General features: G+C 31.1%; 1 protein-coding gene across 2 annotated transcripts; it reads left to right on the forward strand.

Annotated features, from left to right (window-relative positions):
- The first annotated feature begins 614 nt into the window (after window positions 1–614).
- LOC128186835 (uncharacterized) lies at window positions 615–9,622 on the forward strand. 2 transcript variants are annotated; one of them, XM_052856763.1, is made up of 8 exons: window positions 615–911; window positions 996–1,192; window positions 3,817–3,967; window positions 4,044–4,181; window positions 4,949–5,017; window positions 6,207–6,512; window positions 6,677–6,764; window positions 8,091–9,622. In XM_052856763.1, the coding sequence occupies exons 1-8, from the start codon at window positions 860–862 to the stop codon at window positions 8,476–8,478; spliced, it is 1,389 nt and encodes a 462-aa protein (XP_052712723.1). In that variant the 5' UTR covers window positions 615–859; the 3' UTR covers window positions 8,479–9,622. The 2 variants fall into 2 exon arrangements, with proteins under 2 accessions (XP_052712723.1, XP_052712724.1); XM_052856764.1 differs by lacking the exon at window positions 615–911 and adding an exon at window positions 2,371–2,404 and having other exon boundaries at window positions 1,049–1,192.
- The last annotated feature ends 8,838 nt before the right edge of the window (window positions 9,623–18,460 follow it).

The following is an 18,460-nucleotide window of genomic DNA, read 5'->3' on the forward strand; positions in this document are numbered from 1 at the left end:
ATTGGAAAAGGAAGCATTGCATAGTTTCTTCCGTAAAACAAGGAAGATGGAATAATTTTCTCCTTGAAAAATATATATGTAGTAATTATCATAAAGATAAATATATCTTTAAAGTGAAATCGCATTATTGATAATTATACATATTAGGCGTCACATGTATGACATATGTACTATATTTAATAACTTGTATCGCGTGTAATCAATATTATGTTGATTGCGTATTTTGATGATATGACAAGAAGCAATGAAAATAGAAATGTTCATGTCTTGATCGTTGGACTAAAAACTTAAAATCGTGGCTGTTGATTTACACAGTATTATTGTGCACAACAGTGCAGTTGTGCTATTCGCAAGCTCGTAGCATCGTGTTTGAAAATGAGGGGGTTGGGGGTTGGGAGAGAAAGCTACACCAAATCTTATATCCATGATCGGAAGGGGGGGGGAGGTTATAGAACATTTCATCCTTTTTTAAATCTTAATCTATCCGTTTTCCTATAATTTTAATTCATTTGTGGATAAAGGTTTACTTTGAAAGCGATTAAATTGTGAATTTAAACTAGATTGTAGTCTCTTAATTTTGTGTACTTAATGTTAAAGGTTCAGTGATAGGTTACGGCTTAATTTGGCGTTTTAGATTGTTAAAGTTTTACTCGTGAAACGTTGTATCTTTCCGTTATGTAACTATTTTTGAATTAATTGCAGGCAAATAATATTAGTTTTTCAATTGTTATTTCCTTATTGGCTACAGGAAGCAATACATGTTTTGAAAATATTGAGAATATAACGTTGAGCAAACTGCTCCAGAAAGACCGAAGCACAGTAAATGAGACGTTTTTAATACTTTTGATACGTTTAGATAATGAATGCAGCCATACTTTTCAAAATTATCGTTGTTTGGAATTTATGTGCAGGTAACACATTTTCTTGTTAACGTATATCGACGATAAACTGTCTGCATGATGAATCATATGGTTATATCTGATTTTATTTTTTAGAATTGGTAGCTATTAATAATTTGCAATACGAAGACGGCATCAGTGGTCAAATAACATCACCGGGCTACCCTGGGAACTATCCCAACAATGCCAATTATACATGGATAATAAGGACCGGGAGCCACTTAGCAATGGTCACCTTCAGAATTATTGAAATGAATATCAGAGAATGGAGGCCATGTGATGATTATTTGGAGGTAAACTTGAAAATGAAAAATAAAGAATAGAGAATCTTCTTAGAATTTGTTGGAAAAACTATGCAGGAAATTTTGTTGTTGATGATATAATATCAATCGTCGTTGGCTGTCGTCAACAAACAATTATGCATTGATATAATGAGCTACAAGGAATATTTGAAAAAAAACTACCGGGCCGATCTTGATCAAGTTCTATTTGTTTCATATTTAGTATGAAAAAAGACGACTCTACTGTCTCGTGATCATGTTATAAACTCTGTTATTAACTTCACAATAATAAGCATAGTAAAAATAATCCTTATACTATACAATTGCGACATCGACAAACATTTAGTGTGGGTCCGTTATTTACACCAAATAACTCGAATCGTTAAAGTTTTGAGTTTATTGTTGCAAAACAATTGAAGCCTTTTGCTATCAGTCTATACAAACATTTAAAACATTTTTGTGACACCATGTAGTGTTATAGCGAGTCCATAAAATCTCATATTGTCCTGCAATGACCCTCACATAAGTTTTCTGCCCTTACCAAGGGTGTTGCTGATAAATAAGTTTCCTTTTATTGGATGGCTACATGTGACATACTGGACTGCTGCAGATAATACGGGTTAACACACTCACGAAACAAAATAGAATAGAAAAAATACACCTTCTGGTTTCTTCAATTTCAATTTCATGAGCATTTATTAGTTTTCATGTCTAAACCATAAGAATTGAAATAATTGAAATCTACATATCAACACAGAGGAGAAAAGTCTAGCAAAATCATAATAATCTATTGCACGAGTTTTAAAAACATAATTTCACTTAGTTGGAAGTTATAGATTAGAGTGTTCCTTTTTTATCCAATTTGATTGAAAATATTTCTACATTAAATAAAACATTCGTAAATCTACGTATTAACATGTTAGTCCTATCACCTCATATCCTACCGTTGTTTGTAGAGATTAGTTACCAATGTGAGGGAGTTCTGAACTATACTCACCTTTGCAAGTTTAGTTACATACCAAAATGCAAAATGATCTGTTTTGGCTTTATGCCTATTGTTCAGGTTCCTCGACACACAAATTTTTATTTAATGGATCGATAATGATTCCTTTTTGAGAATATGATTCCACAAAACAGAGATCAGTATCGGCTCTCACATCTTTTATATGTTTTTTTTTGTATTTTTTCAGTGAAATGGGAACAACTGTTTTGAGGACAAACAGGGTATTTAAGAGCTTACAACTTGGAGTCAATTAATATGTAATATAATTAAGAATAAATTCATGCCAATGATTGTTTGGTTAAATATTTCATTTTTGATTAAAAAATATCAATTTTCTGAAAATCAAAATTGAAATTATTTTCTATCTTTTTAATCCATGGATAAATTTTCACTATTTCCTTCCAATTTCTTGATGAAATATGTGTGTACAGCAGTTGTATAAAGCGAGCAACAGTTTATTTGCAGTTTCTATCCATAGCTTTAAAAAAAATCTACAATTATTGTTTTTTTATTTTCATAAATATATTTTTTAAATATCAAAGTTTATATGGCCGACTTTGATATATATTTATAGATAATTGTATTGTGCATTAATTGATACCAAATTTTTAGCATTAAGATATTCTGGTTGCAGTTAAGAGGATGTTTCCGGTTTCTATAAAAAAGATAAACCAACATATAATAATAAGGAAACCGATAAAGGTATCGTTTTTGTATAATCATTTCTCAAAAACGATTCTTCATCGATCCATCAAATAATGCATTGGTGTGTTGAGCCACCTTAACTTATTATTTCACTGTAGAAGGTAAAGGTAAATGAAATGAGGCAGAACGACCGTAAAAACTGTACATGTTTATAAGCAATAAAAAGACAACATGTTTCAAGTCAGTTATAAGCCTCAAACTGCCTATTATGTAAAATACTAGTAGTGTACTGTTCTCGGCGCTAACGCGCCTCGGACTGTACAATATCTAACGGAATGGACAGTTTTCGGCTTATAACCATTAATTATTGTCCGGAAAATAGTACACCAATCTCGAACTTCGTCCTTGATATATCTAAATGTAATCTCATCAAGTAATTAACCCTAGGAAAAATACTATTATTTGAATATGAAGCAAACAAATCTACATGCACTTAAAGACATTCTACTGTAGATAGATAGATAGATAGATAGATAGATAGATAGATAGATAGATAGATAGATAGATAGATAGATAGATAGATATAGTAAACAAGTTAAATGTGATTGGTCAGTGATTAGTAATGATAAGCAAATATTATAAACAGTGACAAATACGGTATCTTTTACCTACCACACATTGCAACTCCACTATTGTCTGTGTGGTAAAACTGTATTTACACTTTCATTTACACATACCCCAATTATCTTTGATTCTTGTGTAGTATTCTGATGAATACTGTTCAAGTATACCAATAACCGTAATCATACCTGTAATTCTATCCATGCGTTACAACAAATTGAATAAAGTTCAAGATAGTGTTTTAAGTACAGTACGTTAATGCATTTACATGTATGTGGATTCTTCACTGGGGTATATGTATAATACTCAGATGATCTGTAATGTCAATGGACCTCATGTTTAACAAAATGTCATTGATTGCTTGTAGATAACGGAAATTGAACCTTGTTGTTTTCGCCTTTTAAAACGATGTGGTCATTTGAAGAATTACAATCGTTATGGACGAGGAAAGAAAATTAGAGTATCTTTTATATCAGACGAGAGTATGACAGAAAAAGGATTCGACCTCACATGGAAAGGTTTCTGATCTTGTTATCACAAGTCAATATTTTATTACAAGAAATATGTAAAATATTTCATAAATATTTGTTTCAGTAACTCTACCACAAACAAAAGCCTTACCCACACAGAAAATGTTGGCAACGACAAAAAAATACATGGTTAAAACATCTAAGAAAATGGACGCGAAAACTGCTGTATTTCAGCAAAAGACCACAACTACTCCATTTCAAGGTAAATGACTTTAAAAATAACAGCTGACTATCTTACCATTGACGGATTAGAAAAGGTACCATGAAATGTAGTCAATACACGTACAAATAAAAATTTATGTTTTCTCATGCTGCACAAACTCATCGCAGCTAGGTAAAGGTAAAGAAATTTAAATCTAACACCCATGTTCAGATAAAATGTGTTATTTATTGCAAATGGCGCAAATAATGAAATATAACTATATCAAAAATGGGATCAGAGTACAAGCTATATTCAATATTCAAGTAACACGACAGCAATCTATCCATATGTTGTAACCCTGAGCTTCAGAATAATAATATATGTCAAATCATATACAGCAAATTAATAAACAGCAAAAAGCTAGCACCATTAAATATGAAAATGCGCAAAAACTCCACACATGGCATTCATACAAATACATAATTATATACATGAAAGTAAGGTAGGTAAAGCTGGAGTGGGGTGGATGTGAGCTAACGAGCTTTTTTCAATCGAGATTCGTGTAACATGAAATTCAATTGCACTAAAGTTTCATGATTGAAATTTATAAGCCTGTTTTTTTTTATATACCCGAGAAAACATTCTTGTTTATTGATATTTTGGTCATTGCTAACATCTTAAATTGCGTTTCACACATCTGTTGTTTTGTAATATAAAGAGATGAAACTCTCTAGTGATTTGAAGGATTAAAAATTTTGTTGAATAGCACTAGATATCTCTTGAAATATCCTTTATGAGTTTATTTTTTTTACTTCCTCTTATATTAGGTACTAGTACAGTGCTGGCTAAGATTAAATCAACACTTACGACGACAGAAATAACTACAGCAGGCACAAGTACGTACAAATATGTATCCTCTTAATAAGATATTAAAACTATTTTCAAGATTCGTTTCACATGAAATTTAAATGCACCGAACAATTTTGATTAAAAAAATCAATCATAAACCCCTTTTAACATGAAATATATATGAGGTAAAATTTAATGTGCATTGAAACTATTTATACTACTATATTAAAATAATAGACTCGAATTTTTAGTCTTTAATACCGAGAAATCGGAAGAATACTGTCTTTTGTTTTATATATTTTAAACATCTTTGGTACTTGAAGATTACCAATTTGTTTTTATTTTTTCTCAGTTAAGCTTCGCTAATTAATAATCAACGAAAATTCCTCAAAAAATCCCGGAAATCACCTGGATTTTTTGGATTTTACAATCTTGCGCTTGCGCAATACATTCACGCTAACGGGATCTTTAGTTTATATTTGTTTCCACAATATCACCTCTCCCTGAATAAACTCAGAAATGATAATACAAATAGGGGTAAATTTTCTTTGGACTTTTGCTATATATTCTGTTCATATAAATTAATGATTTCTTACGAGAGAAAGTATAAAATAACAAATATACATTTCAACTAAGCACTTACTTTCATCTTCGTGATGACAAAAAATATTTGATTACATGCAAAAATGTTACATTATATTTGTTAGGAGAGTGAAGATAGAATATGTTTTATCGTAAAAATGAATAATGTCCTACAGACCCAGTTTTACAAAGAATATACGTGTACGTTGGTGAAAAGGTGTTGAGTTCTTCCATTCTATGGATTAAAATTTTTAGTTGAAAGGTATTTGCAGTCTCAAAAAGGTTTGTTGTGATGTATTTGACTGTTATTTTAAAGGCAACATCATTCATTAACTTTCCCCAAAATCGTTCCGGAGCGATTCTGCAATTTTCTGCTACTTTACGGGTATAAGTAAGGGAGGGGCCTTTCTCGAGACACAGTTAAGTTATTCAAACTAAGGAAAGTGTAGTGAAATTAATAGCATTATTGTAGGCTTATAGCTTTGTTATGTAAATGTCAATAATAAGGTGTATCGATGTACCTATTTCTAAATGTCTGATATGCAATGTCAACCCGTGCACGCACGGGTCAAAGTCTAGCATAATCATGATTAATGGTATTGAATATCTTTAACGTTTATTGCTTCTTTGTTATAAATTTTCTCTTTATATTAGTTACTAGTACAGTTCAGGCGATATTTACGTCACCAATTGGAACAAATGAATACACTACAACTCTGATACCGGAATCCCCATCAACTGCGAAGAAATCAGGTAGAGCTACTAGCCCACCCATAACTTCTGAGCAACTATCATCTCTCTCTATACAGTATTCAGAAACGAAGCGAACAACGCTCCAAACACGATCGCGACCGCTGACATTGTCATCGACGACGAGATCATCTAGTGTTGAGTTGACAACATTAAATTTCAATGAAACAACTGAGAAAGAAAACAAGAATACATTTGACATACAAACAGGTGAAGTAAACATTTCTGGATTATACTGTCTTTCCTTCGTTCAAAAAATAATGCAAACTTTTCAGAATTAAATCTAATATTCCTGTGTTAGTAATAAAAAAGGCAAATGACAAAAAGAGTAAAAGTGTGTGCAAATTTTCAAATTAATTGTACTGCTTTTGTAGTGTACCTGATCATTGGCTCAGTTGTTTTTGAGTTCTTTCTTTTGCTGGTTGCTTGTGTTAGCATTTATAGATGTCGTAATAAAAGCAGGTAAGAAAGAAATTGTGTAACGAGGGTTGTTTGGAAATTATTGAGACATCTACTCTTACTTCTCTGGGATAAAAGATAAAACATTGAAATTTCGCCAAAAAGTAAATCAGGGTACCGTTTATTAACGTGCAAATTTCGAAGTTAATGTCTTTATTTGTTCATTACTGGTAAGTTAACAGTTGCCCACATCAATTGACCAAGAGCAACGTCATTTTAACGTTTCTCCATGATCCTATGTTTTAAACACCTTACATACGAATGGAAAACAAAGTATTTTTCATTTTTCATCTTTTTATTTTATCTAAAAATTGTAACAGTTACATATTCTCACTCTCCTTGAGTTTATGTGAAAAAAATTGAGTTGTTTCTCACCAAAAGGCAACATACTGTGTAACGTATTTTACATTCATTCTGTTTACATTTTAGAACACAATTTGTGTGTAAAAGGTAATTTATATTTAGTGCCTTTGTTTTAATTCTAGTAAAACATTCAGTAAAAACCCCGAGTGACTGAAGCTTTTGACCAATTTCTATAGTATAGTGTGTGTTTAAACACTTTCTTAGCCAGGAAAGGTCTTCTATCGAGGGGTATTTTCGCTGCGCTGCATTGACGTCAAAATTTAATAAATCGTCGCAGTCAGATTTTTATTGCATGGTACATAAATTTCTATATACGCAATTCAAATCAGACACTCGTGAAACTTACACAAAAGTTAGTCACAATAAATAGCAAAATGAACATATTTAATTAGATTTTTTTTTCACAAATATTTCAAAGCAGGTTTAAGTATTTAAAACTCCGAGTTTTGTTGTGTGCCGGGTGCCCCGACCACCGACTTGTTAAACAAATTGTTCATTATTTTGTAATATTACTTTGTTCAATAATTTGTTAAGGAGTCTTCAATGTTTATGCCAATTTTCACTAAAATTCGTCACTTAGAAAGGGAAATATTTGTGCTGTCTCAAAAAATTCCGAACAACCATCGTTGATAATCCAATATTGAAAATATTCAAATATCTAACAACATTCCTTTTTACTCTTTACCGAATATGTTCTCTAAAGCTAAGAGTAGATTAAACTATAGGGACCATAAAACTCGATGTGGTGATCATGATACCGAAGAAATAAATTTGAGAAAATGTAATGCTTGTCTGATGTGAAAATATCATTTGGTAATTATGTTTCCGTGTAATGTTGTGGTTTCCGTAGTCATGATGTAGTAATAATTATGTTGTAGTTAAATAATAAATGTAGATCATATTTTCTTTAATGCACACCATCAAGAAATGTTTTATATTGAACAATTTTTTCATTATTTCGTTTAGATCTTTGCAAAAAATCCAGTGTCAGGAAAAGAGGGATGAAGGAACCCGCAGATTTGTCAACGGCGCATATTGGAAATCAGTTCACGTTTATGACACTATCCCCTTGGATGCTGTCTGTGGATTAGAAACATGTCCAGAAGAGACCAATGAAGATATTGAGGAGCAATCAACATTGTACGATAAATGTTGGAGGAATGAGCACGATAAAGCACAGCCAGCAATGGACGAAGACAACAGAGACAATGCGCACACCTATGAAACCTGTGAGCGATTCTATTTTACTCTGCAAAAAACACATCCGAGTACTCCGCCTGCTACACCTACGCCAATTCAACGAGATTCCACAAAATTTTATCACACTTTGGATAATTTAAGTTTACCAAAGTAAAATACGTGCATCAATATTACAAACAAAATGTCTACAAGCGTTTTATCGTTTTGTAGGATGACATTTTTGAAAGATATAAAAATTGTGATATTTATGTAGCATTTAAGAGCATGACGTCAACGTTTGAAAAAAATATAGACTTAAGTTTCACCAAATCAAATAGTTGACATCATCAAGCTACTAATATATCTGATTTTATGCATAATGAATGTCTATGTACATATTTATCCTCTATCTTGTACACGCATCGTTCTCTACATACATGTATATCGTTCTGTACGCCTCAGGGTTGCCAACCTTTTTAATGCAAGTTAGAATATTTTAGAAATACTTGCAAATATAGTAAATTACTTATCCTTCTTTTATTTTATATGAAATACATCGTGCTTTTCATTTTAAAAGTATACTGTTCATATCCAGTAGGCCTTTAAGTCTTGGTGGATCAATTAGTAAGCAAATAACCGTAATTGGTTTCACTGTAATAGAATCAATAATCATCGCGAATCCCTTATTTCCTATGGTAAACTCTTCAGTCAAACACCAGTCAGCTTGTTACATAAACAAACTGGAGTTACATATACCTCTCCGAACAGAATGATGTAAATGTTTACAATTCACTGTTAATGTATGCATATTTTTTCATTTTGTGATAAAGAGTCTTTAAAATGTATAAAAATAAAAATGAAATAACAAATGTATAAACAACTTACTTAAATGTATTTTTTAAACCAGAAAATCTTATTCAACAATTAAGAATTTGTGCGACGAACTATTAATTTTATTATAGAATTATTTTAAGCTGAATCTAGGAGGAAATGATAGTATGGGCGATCGTCTATTTGATGAAAAGAAAACTAGATCTCGATATGATTTAAAAATGATGCAATTTCGTTTTAACCAAAGATAAACAGAAGTTGAATTTTAAACGCAGAAAAGAACCGCAATTGTCATACTTAGAGGAGATGATAACTGGGGCGAAATTTTCATTTCAACCACCATGTATATCGCAGGTTTTGAAATTTGAAATACAACAAACTACCTTGATATTCTAATTCAAAATAAAAAAAAAAGTTTTTTTCGTTATCAAATTAAACCTAGAATAAAGGATTATTACATAGTTATACAGAAAAAAAGGAATTTAAAATAATGCTACACCAAATTTTTCGAAACATGACTTTGATGTTAAAAAATATGTCATTTTAAATTAATTGTTTTGTATAAAAATTGCTGTATGAAGAAATAAAAAAATCTGGTTTCACAGACAAAACTGTAGAGTTAAACTGTATATCAAAAATTGTGAATAACTTTGGTGAAGGATTCCACCTTGTCATAGAATTAAGTGAAGAAAACTAGGGGGATACGAAAAATTCACACAATACTAGTTAAGCCGTTATACACTGTAACACAAAGGGAACATGTTAACAGACATAACCGATCATATACCAACTGTTATCTTCTAGCCAACTACGAACGGAGAGCAAGCGCTGATTGGGAACAAAACATAATACCGTGACTTGGAATGAATGTGTCCATCTTAAAAAAAAATTAATAACAAAATTTGGTTTATAAACATAACGGACCTTCTGGATACTTGATCAATTGTTCTCAACTAACTTAATCTATTTGGAGCTCAGTCATCCTTTTATACCAATGCTAAAAATCGTCCTCGAGCAGAATACAGAATTCAGTAGAATGGCAATTGTTTCTATGCTTGATTATTTGTATAAGTTGATGATCCATCAATATTCAATTTTCTTACACCTAGTAAAACAAAAAAATAGACTTTAATAAATTCAAAACATGCATCCAATCAATTAAATCAATTCATCATTCACATAGAATTTTGCTCTAGAAATTAATGAAAGTTTATTTAAGGAACTTTTAATACGAACTGTAGAAACGATTATTTATTTATGCAGTGACAGTATAGACCAATAGAAAGCATAATCTTTATTAATAGTGTTATACATGTTTGCAATATTTCTAGAATTTTATGAAATTCATTTGGATATCAAATTTTCCTTGTTCATCGAGAGGAAAGCTGAAACTTTAAAGAATATTGCGTTTCACCAGGAATACTATATGCTCATAAATCACCACTTGTTTTGTTTCTACGTTTGTTCAACTTCCTTGCCAAATCATAATAAAAAATAGTTTTGCTACTGAAAACCTCGTTGTTAAAGATACACAACATAGAGCAAACTGCATAAGAAAAATAAAATATGACGAATGAAAAGATGATTGTACCTCACATGTGTACATGAAATTAACAAATACATTCTGTTCATATTTACCACTGATCGGAAAGAACGTCCAGGAAACAAGTTTTCTTGAAACATTTGTATTGTCAAAAAATTAAATAGAAATGTATTTTTCAGAATTTATTGCTACCAATACTTTGAAATACGAAGACAACATCGATGGTCACATAGTATCACCAGGATATCCTTTGGAGTATCCCAACAATTCCAACTATACATGGGTCATAAGGACCGGAAACTCGTCAGCAAACATAATGTTTAGAATATTTGAGATGGATATCAAAGAAAGCACAGGAAATTCATGTGATGATTATTTAGAGGTAAGGTTAAAAGTGCAGTAAACCTAGAACCGAGAAGGTTTGCAGCTTTACACTAAAACATAAACAAAAAATATGCGGAGCCTATTGCTAGACGTTTCCGTTCGTGGGTTTCAGTTAACAATTGAACATTTGCAGCTTTAAACTTAAAAAAATGATATGATAATGTAATTAAATGTGCATACATGGATATCTATAAATATACTGCAGGATTATATTATATCAGATAATATGTACTCTCTGTCTCTCTTTCTAAAGAAATATCAAACATTGTTTATAGATAGAAGAAATTGAACCTTGTTGCGTCCGCCTTTTTAAACGATGTGGTCGTTTGGAAAATAAAAATTTATTTGGGCGAGGAAAGGAATTCCGAGTATCGTTCATTTCAGACCAAAGATTGACAGAAAGAGGATTCAACCTTATCTGGAGAGGTAGCTTTCTTTGATTTCGGAATCCTAAAATCATAAAGTTATAACCATCCATACACCAAACCATTTAGGTATTTCTACCATCATCAAAAGTTTTGCCCAAAACAAAACTGAAAACGCAGACCATTTTGGAAAAATTTAAGAAAACGGACGTCAAAATTACTGCATAGAAAGAAAATATCACAACTCTTTCATTGTATAAAGGTTTCACAAAAGAAAGCAAGTATATTCTATGTCATCTAGGGTTTTAAGAATTACAAGGAAACTATTAATGTGATATATCTGTAGACATAAAATGAAAATTTAAAATGAATTTCTCTATTTCACTGGCACTTTCAAATGGGAATTCTATGTAGTTTACGAGTAGTTCAAAAATTTAACGCGATTAAGGATCATTTTCATATAAAAATAGTACCGATACAAATAAACCTGATTCTAAATCTTTTATATTTTAAGCGGAAGGGGCATATAAAGAATGATTTTCAAAAGACAGTCGTGTAATATTTCAGTCCATTGTAATTATTACAAACATCGACACAAATCAGATTTACGACCTTTTTCATATTAAATTTGCTTGAATAACAATTTCAGAACTGTGTTTTGATATTGTGATTATTCCCTATAAAAATACACGTAGGTTCATGCATATGTTGTTTTACAACATTCATCTGATGATTTCTGCTGTTTGAAAATGACCCAATGGTACAGATCTATGCTTTTTTTAACGCCTAGTGCAATATCGTACAAATATTAATCTTTAACCACGTCTCTACTGTTGATATTGGAGCTTTCATCAATTGAGGAGAATTGAAGATGAATATCCGGAATTCACATACCATTTGAGTTATAATCATATTTCTGTAAACAATATTTCAACGGCAAAAGTATTTAAAAATATTCGCGACCATTGACACTGGCAGCAACGACGATAAACTAGTAAACTAGCGTTCATCTTTTGGTGAAGATACGAAACCTTAGGAAGAAGAAAAGTTTGCATTGAGAGAATCACAAATTTTAAAGTAGGTATTTCATGATTTATAGTTTGAAAACTGGTTTTCAATATATCAAACATAACTTCTAACTATTTTGATAAGTCGAGTTCTTGTTTTCTAAAATATGCCATTAGAGGGCTGTGTAGCAACATCTAATGATAAATCTTTCAAAATTAAATCATTAAAAGTCAAAATTCACATCCACTAATGATATACGAAAACACACCGCAAAATAAGTACATTGTTACCTTTGTGATAAAGAAGAGTGTGATTAATGGTCTGTTGTCATTAGAAATTAGGATTGTTTTTACTATTCATGTGGACACTATGCAATTTCTTTTAAATTTTTGAATCATTGTGGTTGTAAGATGGCAATAAATGCAGAAAGTTTTGTCCAAAATGATAAAACTGTTCAGAAAGAAAATTCATGCTTACTACTTAATGGTAATTGGGCTTAATCACAGCATAAAGACAAAACAATTAGAAGGGTTATTGAACTATTAAAGAAAGATTATCTGCTCTGAAAGACAGGATTGAATTCGGAACCTGCAGATGTTTGTAAATGTTTTAGAGAATCTGTATTTGTATTTACAGAAAAGTGTATTGATTAGAAACTGTTTTGAATAATCAGAATGTCAAACAACTTGTTTTACCAGTCAGTTACAGAGATATCGTTTTCAAGCTCATGGACACCAACTTGGGACATTTTTGCAGAGACAGAACCTCTTATCAGAAAGGGGTTCTGTTGACCTCGTATAGAACAAGCGATATGTGAAAGAATTAAGAACTGTGACAGATGTGTGAAGTTTAAAACTCCTGAAAAACTTTCATCATAACTGGTTTACATCAAATCTTATCAAGCTTTAGATTAAGTATGCATTAATTATTTGTCACTTGAAAGAGCAAAGGTGGTAATAAATATATTTTGGTAATATCAGACCACTTCACTAGGTAAACTCAAGCGTTTCCTACAAGAAACTAAACTGCTAAAACCACTGCTAAAACACTTTCTGAAGATTTTATACTTCTCTAAGGCTTTCCTTTTAGACTTCGCAGTGGCAAATGGCAGGAATATTACCAATCGTGTCATCAGAGAGCTCTGCAAGTTAGCTGGATGCAGCAGTCCCGCACTACTACCTACAATCCAATGGGAAATGTTATGGTCGAGCGATTTAATCAGACACTTGTCTGTATGATCGGTACTTTAGACGATAAACAGAAAGAGGGTTGGACATCCCTCGTAAGTAGCATCATTCATGCGTACAATGCGACCAAACATGATAGCACCGGCTATACACCTTTCTATTTGATGTTTGGTAGACACCCGTTTACTGCTTTTTTCTGCATGTACATCTGTCTCTTTCTCAGTTTGCTGAAAGGAGTATCAAACAATTTATTCACCTTCTTTTTGCTTTTTCAATCATTTTGATTTTATAAAATTTATCAAAGAACAATTAAAAAATATTCTTATATTTAGATTTAAATTATGTGAATTTATAATATGTAAAAACACTCAAAAGTTTACTAAACATAGTGTTTCAACTGTCATACATGTACTAGTATACACTATGCACTGAGGTTCGGCCTATGTGTTATGTGCTACATCGGGGACCATGTTGTGGACTGTATGTAGATGTGTTTGTCCTCCGGGATATTCAGGGTATTACATGTACAAGTACTTTTATCTCTATTTTTACTTATATGTATACTTAAAATATACAGTTTGTACCAGTTTTACGCACCAGTTTTCTAATGTGTATAGAGGTGTATAAATATTTTTCGTTAACTTAAAAAAGTTTGTGTTCAATGAATATCAATATACCAAACTGAAAGGACATGTATGTGAGTGTGTGTGTGTGTGGGGGGGGGGGGATATATTATTTGATTGTGATTAAAACCAATAGAAAAGGAAATAATATTGAAAAATAATAATAAATAAAAATGTATTATATATATATCAGATTTAAAAAATAAATATGTTAAAACAAGAGGGGAAACAACTGATTACAGTTTTATCACCGTAAGATATAATTTTAAGGAGTAAACTTTTATAAGCTGCATAGTCAAAATTGCAAGTGTTCTCTTTAACAAGTTTAAAATGTACTAGATCACCAGGCCATCAGTTATTTTGAAACCAGATTCCCATACTGAAGGAAAATGTACAAATGGTAAACATAAATTTGTATTATATGCAAAATATTAATATATTACACAGGTTTAACAGTTTTCATTTGTGTATATTTGTGTATATTTCCTATAAACTATATATATCATAAATATACTTCTGTTTCAAGTTCGCATGGTTTTGGTCATAGTCACTTATTTCATTTTCTCAAATTTTCCATTTTACTCAAGCTGCGCATGCTCGAGTTATTGTTTAGTATAATTCAGTCAAAACAAACTAATAGGATCACAAGAAAGGAATTACAAGAATTTTCCACACCCTTTTGGTTTTTACCTTTAACACACCCACCAACCTTACTTATTAATTTCGATTTTGGAAGTACTTGTTTGCTTTATTATATTTTTGTTCCCCTTTCCCCTCTTCCGGATTTTTTCGTTTTTATATTTTGGGAGAATCTCTCACCCCCTTAAAATAGTATAAAACTGTACTGTTTTATAAATTACTAGTAACATCTATAAGAGTATAAATGTTTTTGCATTGCTATGATTGACACTAATGGAAATATTTGACTTGCATGCTAAAGCTAGTAAATATCTGATAGATTTAAGATATAATTCGTATTTCGCATTCCATTATTTGTAAGATGCAATATGCAATGAAGCCTCAATTAACCAAACGTTTGTGCTATTTTATCTCTTTCATACTAAACAGCAACAAATTAGATTTGTCCTTTGAAATTCATCTACTTTTTATACAAGAAACTGCTATCTAGCCAGGATATATATTAACCACACTATAATATTAGCCATATCTAGCTAAATATATCGTGTCCAAGTGTGAAATGTGCCATTTACGTTATGTTTTCAACACTCTATTTCTAGTCTAATTTCCACAAATGTACTTCCGATCAGTTGACATTCTTTTCCTTTTGTTTTCTTCCTATACTTCCGGTTTTGTCTTAATCTAACAAGAAAATCCCGAGACACTTCATTTAAAATAACTTTTGCGAATATAAATAACACAAATCTACTATGTAAAACTTCCTTGATCTATTAAGTACATTCTTTTTTTGAAATAGAGGGGTAATTTAAATAGGTATTGAACTTGACAGGCGCACAGTTTAATCTACGGAAGACCTACAAAATGCCCTCAACAAAAGACTTCAATTCTATTAAGAAGTGTTATTCATATTTCAGAATTTGTACAAAGCACTGTAACACAATAAATATAGAGAAGTTGACAAAATAAAAAGAAAGCAAAAACGAGATCGATAAAAAAAAAATCCAACAGATTTTCAATTTGATAATAAGAAACCAACAGGAAATACAAATCAAATATAATCATATTTCTTAGTATTTAACATAAACAAATAGAAGGTTTATTTTAAACGGGAAATGATTCCAAGCAACAGCATTTGTCATTCTTAGAGCAGACGATTTTTGACATGTTTAGTAAAATAACATATATTGCTGTTAAATTCAAAATTATTGAAATTAAAATAAGTTTGTGTTCTTGTTATTGTTTAACTCTAAAAGAATGGTCTAGGCTTTAATTAAACTGTGGTACATGGAAATACATATTCAATATTCTGATGTCATGCATATATTGAAAAAGAGAAACGCCAAGGAAAGAAGTCAAATTGTGGAGCAGGTTCACTAGAAATCACGTCCTTCTGGAATATCTACAAAATACTAGTTCGTCAATAGTTCACTAAAACACATGTAAAGGAAACAGTATATCAGACATTGCCGCTAATATGATCTATAGAATAGCATAAACATTAAATGCTGTGTAAACTTTTAGATGACATCACAATGAAAGCTGCAAGCGCTTATCGTTTGACGATTGCATTATTTTAAACATAAAGACATGGTTATGGAAATAATTCTGAATAATTTGTTTTTCTCAAACGTGAATTCAAGTAAGAAACAGCAGTGTTAAAAAGTTGACCAGGATATGAACAAATCTTTTGAGAAGCCTTTTGGGCGTCCCAGGATTTGATCACGTGACCAACCAAGTTCATATCCAGGTGAACTTTTTAACCCTCTGATTATTTCGGATACAACATTTTGTTATGAGTATTTTTGTAATCAAATCTGTTGTGTGTGATTTTAGTTTAGTCATGCTAAAAAAAAAAATGTAACGTAAAATATTATTATGAAATTGATTAAAATTTATCTATCAATTAGTAACCTAATGGCACACAATAATCTATACACAATTTTTTAAAAAGTTTCTTCTTTTACGGCAAAGATAGAAGAGCAAAATAGAAACCAAAATCTTGATAATGATGTTGTATATATCTGTAGAATCTCTTTATCTTGATCAACATTATTTAACTTACTTTGTTATTTCCTTTATGTTTTTCCTAGAGAAGGAAATTGTTGTTTTAGAGCAATCTGCATCAGAGAGACCAAAACAAGGCGACTAAAATGAACGCAGCTATATTTCTCAAATTGACTGTTGTTTGGATTTTATGTTCTGGTAACACATTTTCTTGTTATACATGTATGTATATTTTATAACAACTGGATATCTGATGAATTTGACTGTTATACGTGAATTTTTCAGAATTGGTTGCTGTCAATGTTTTGAAATACATAGACGGCATCAGTGGTCAAATAACATCACCGGACTACCCTGGGAACTATCCCAACAATGCTAATTATACATGGATAATAAGGACGGGGAGCCGCTCAGCAAAAGTTACTTTCAGAATTATTGAAATGAATATCGAAAAATGGGAATGTGATGATTATTTAGAGGTAAATTTGAAAATGAAAAATGAAAAAAAAAAAAAGAGAATCCTTCAAAAATTTGTTAAAATATCTATGCATGATATTTTGATGTTGTTGCTACATTATAAATGGTCGTTAGCTAGTCGTCAACAAATAATTATACATTGATATAATGAGGTACAAGGAATATTGGGATCGATTTGATCAACCTCTATTTGTTTCATATTCAGTAGAAAAAAGACGACCACTGTCTCGTGATCATGTTATAAACTTTGATATTTACACTAGCAAATGTTTTTCATTACATAACATTTTTTGCGCAATCCAATGTTATTCCTGCACAACAGCAGTCTTGTTCAAGATGTTAAGAGGTCAACGTAGCGTATAAATAATCTAGATCACTACTTTTTCTACGTTCTCAAACTAACCGATTTACGCTAAACATACTTAATATTGTATTGAAAATATGATTAAGGCATGAAGAAAAATACTTATCTGTATTTTGTTAAATGAAGTTAAGATCATTCATAATTTTTTTTTTTACAATAAATAGCATTAACTGCGGGGATAAATTATCCTGGCTTAAAATTCACGTAAGACTATGTTTATGGATCGACAACCTAGCAAAGCGTTCTTGACAATTACAACCGCAACTTGTCAAAGAAGATAAATCAGTTCATATTTAACTCTCATAAAAAGTATTGATCAAAATGGCAAACGCAATATCACAGACCTTCCGTGTTTAGTCCAATTACGGACAAGTTTTACTCCTTCTGCTTCTCTGTCCGTTTTGTTCCGTGAAAGAAACTAGAATAGCTTGTCTCTAAAATGTCCGATGAGAATCATTATGCTCTTGAATCCCATTCTGCGACAGAATCTTATCTAAAATGCCAAGTAAGTAGTTTCTAACTTAGCTTTTAATAGCTTTGTTTTTAAATTTCGAACTGCTCTGTTACTTCGACGGAAAAGCCAGTAATCCGCTAAGAATTAATCTTTTTTTTCAATTTTACAAAACGTAGTAATTTTTCTTTACTGTATCACTTTATTATATTAAAAAAGTGCTGTCTTGTCAAACGTAACATCAGATTTATTTATTGACATAATCGAAAACTTGCAAGATT

This window comes from Crassostrea angulata, chromosome 6, assembly GCF_025612915.1.
Source record: "Crassostrea angulata isolate pt1a10 chromosome 6, ASM2561291v2, whole genome shotgun sequence".
In the NCBI taxonomy this organism is placed as follows: Eukaryota; Metazoa; Mollusca; class Bivalvia; order Ostreida; family Ostreidae; genus Magallana; species Magallana angulata.